The 733-nt window shown below is 65.9% G+C and overlaps 1 protein-coding gene across 1 annotated transcript in view; it reads right to left on the reverse strand.

The window, feature by feature from the left end:
- Positions 1-124: 124 nt before the first annotated feature.
- The window catches only part of LOC102816132 (sialic acid-binding Ig-like lectin 11-like), a 15,811-nt gene continuing 15,202 nt past the window's right edge, over positions 125-733 (reverse strand). The window contains exon 6 of the mRNA XM_006868363.1: positions 125-282. Within this exon, the coding sequence (XP_006868425.1) occupies positions 125-282 (158 nt within the window). The remainder of the gene's footprint in view (positions 283-733) is intronic.

The following is a 733-nucleotide window of genomic DNA, read 5'->3' on the forward strand; positions in this document are numbered from 1 at the left end:
CGGAGCTGCTGCAGACCCGGGGAGGGGGGCGGCGCTGACGGGCAGGGAGACCGGCCAATCAGGACAGGTGGGGGGCCGGGAGGCGGGGCCGAGGGGGGCTGCTTGTAGGAGGGAGAGGCCTTTGTTACTGCGGCCGAGCCCCTACCCCCTCCTGCCGGAGGCGTCCCCGAGTCTTCTTATCCGGCATCCCCTGAACCCCGGCTCTGGGACACTTTTCCTGGAGCCCAGCGCCCTCCTCCACCGGGTCCTTAATCACGTCCTCCTCCTTCAGCTCTCCCCCTCCTCCCTCAGACCATGGAGTCCTGATCCCTAGTCCCTCCTCCCTCAGACTTCCAGCCCCCTCCTCCCTCAGACCCAGGAGTCCTGTCCCCCAACCCGTCCTTCCTCAAACCTGTTCCCGCCCCCTCCTGCTTCAGAACCATGATTTCAGATCCCCTCAGCCCCCTCCCCTCCGAGCCACAGGAGTTCTGACCCAAAGTCCCCTTCTTCCTTAGACCCAGCTCGTTCCCCCTCAGACCTAGAGGTCCAGGACCCCAGCCCCATCCTTCCTCAGACCCAGGTATGCTGGACCTCTCCTCCTTCCTTAAATCCAGGAGTCCTATCTCCTGGCCCTCCTATTCCACCCCCCTCCTTACTGAGACCCAGGAGCCCAGGCCCCCAGCCCCTTCCTCCCTCAGACCCAGGAGCCCAGGCCCCCAGCCCCTTCCTCCCTCGGACCCAGGAGCCCAGGCCC

This window comes from Chrysochloris asiatica, unplaced genomic scaffold (assembly GCF_000296735.1).
Source record: "Chrysochloris asiatica unplaced genomic scaffold, ChrAsi1.0 scaffold00116, whole genome shotgun sequence".
In the NCBI taxonomy this organism is placed as follows: Eukaryota; Metazoa; Chordata; class Mammalia; order Afrosoricida; family Chrysochloridae; genus Chrysochloris; species Chrysochloris asiatica.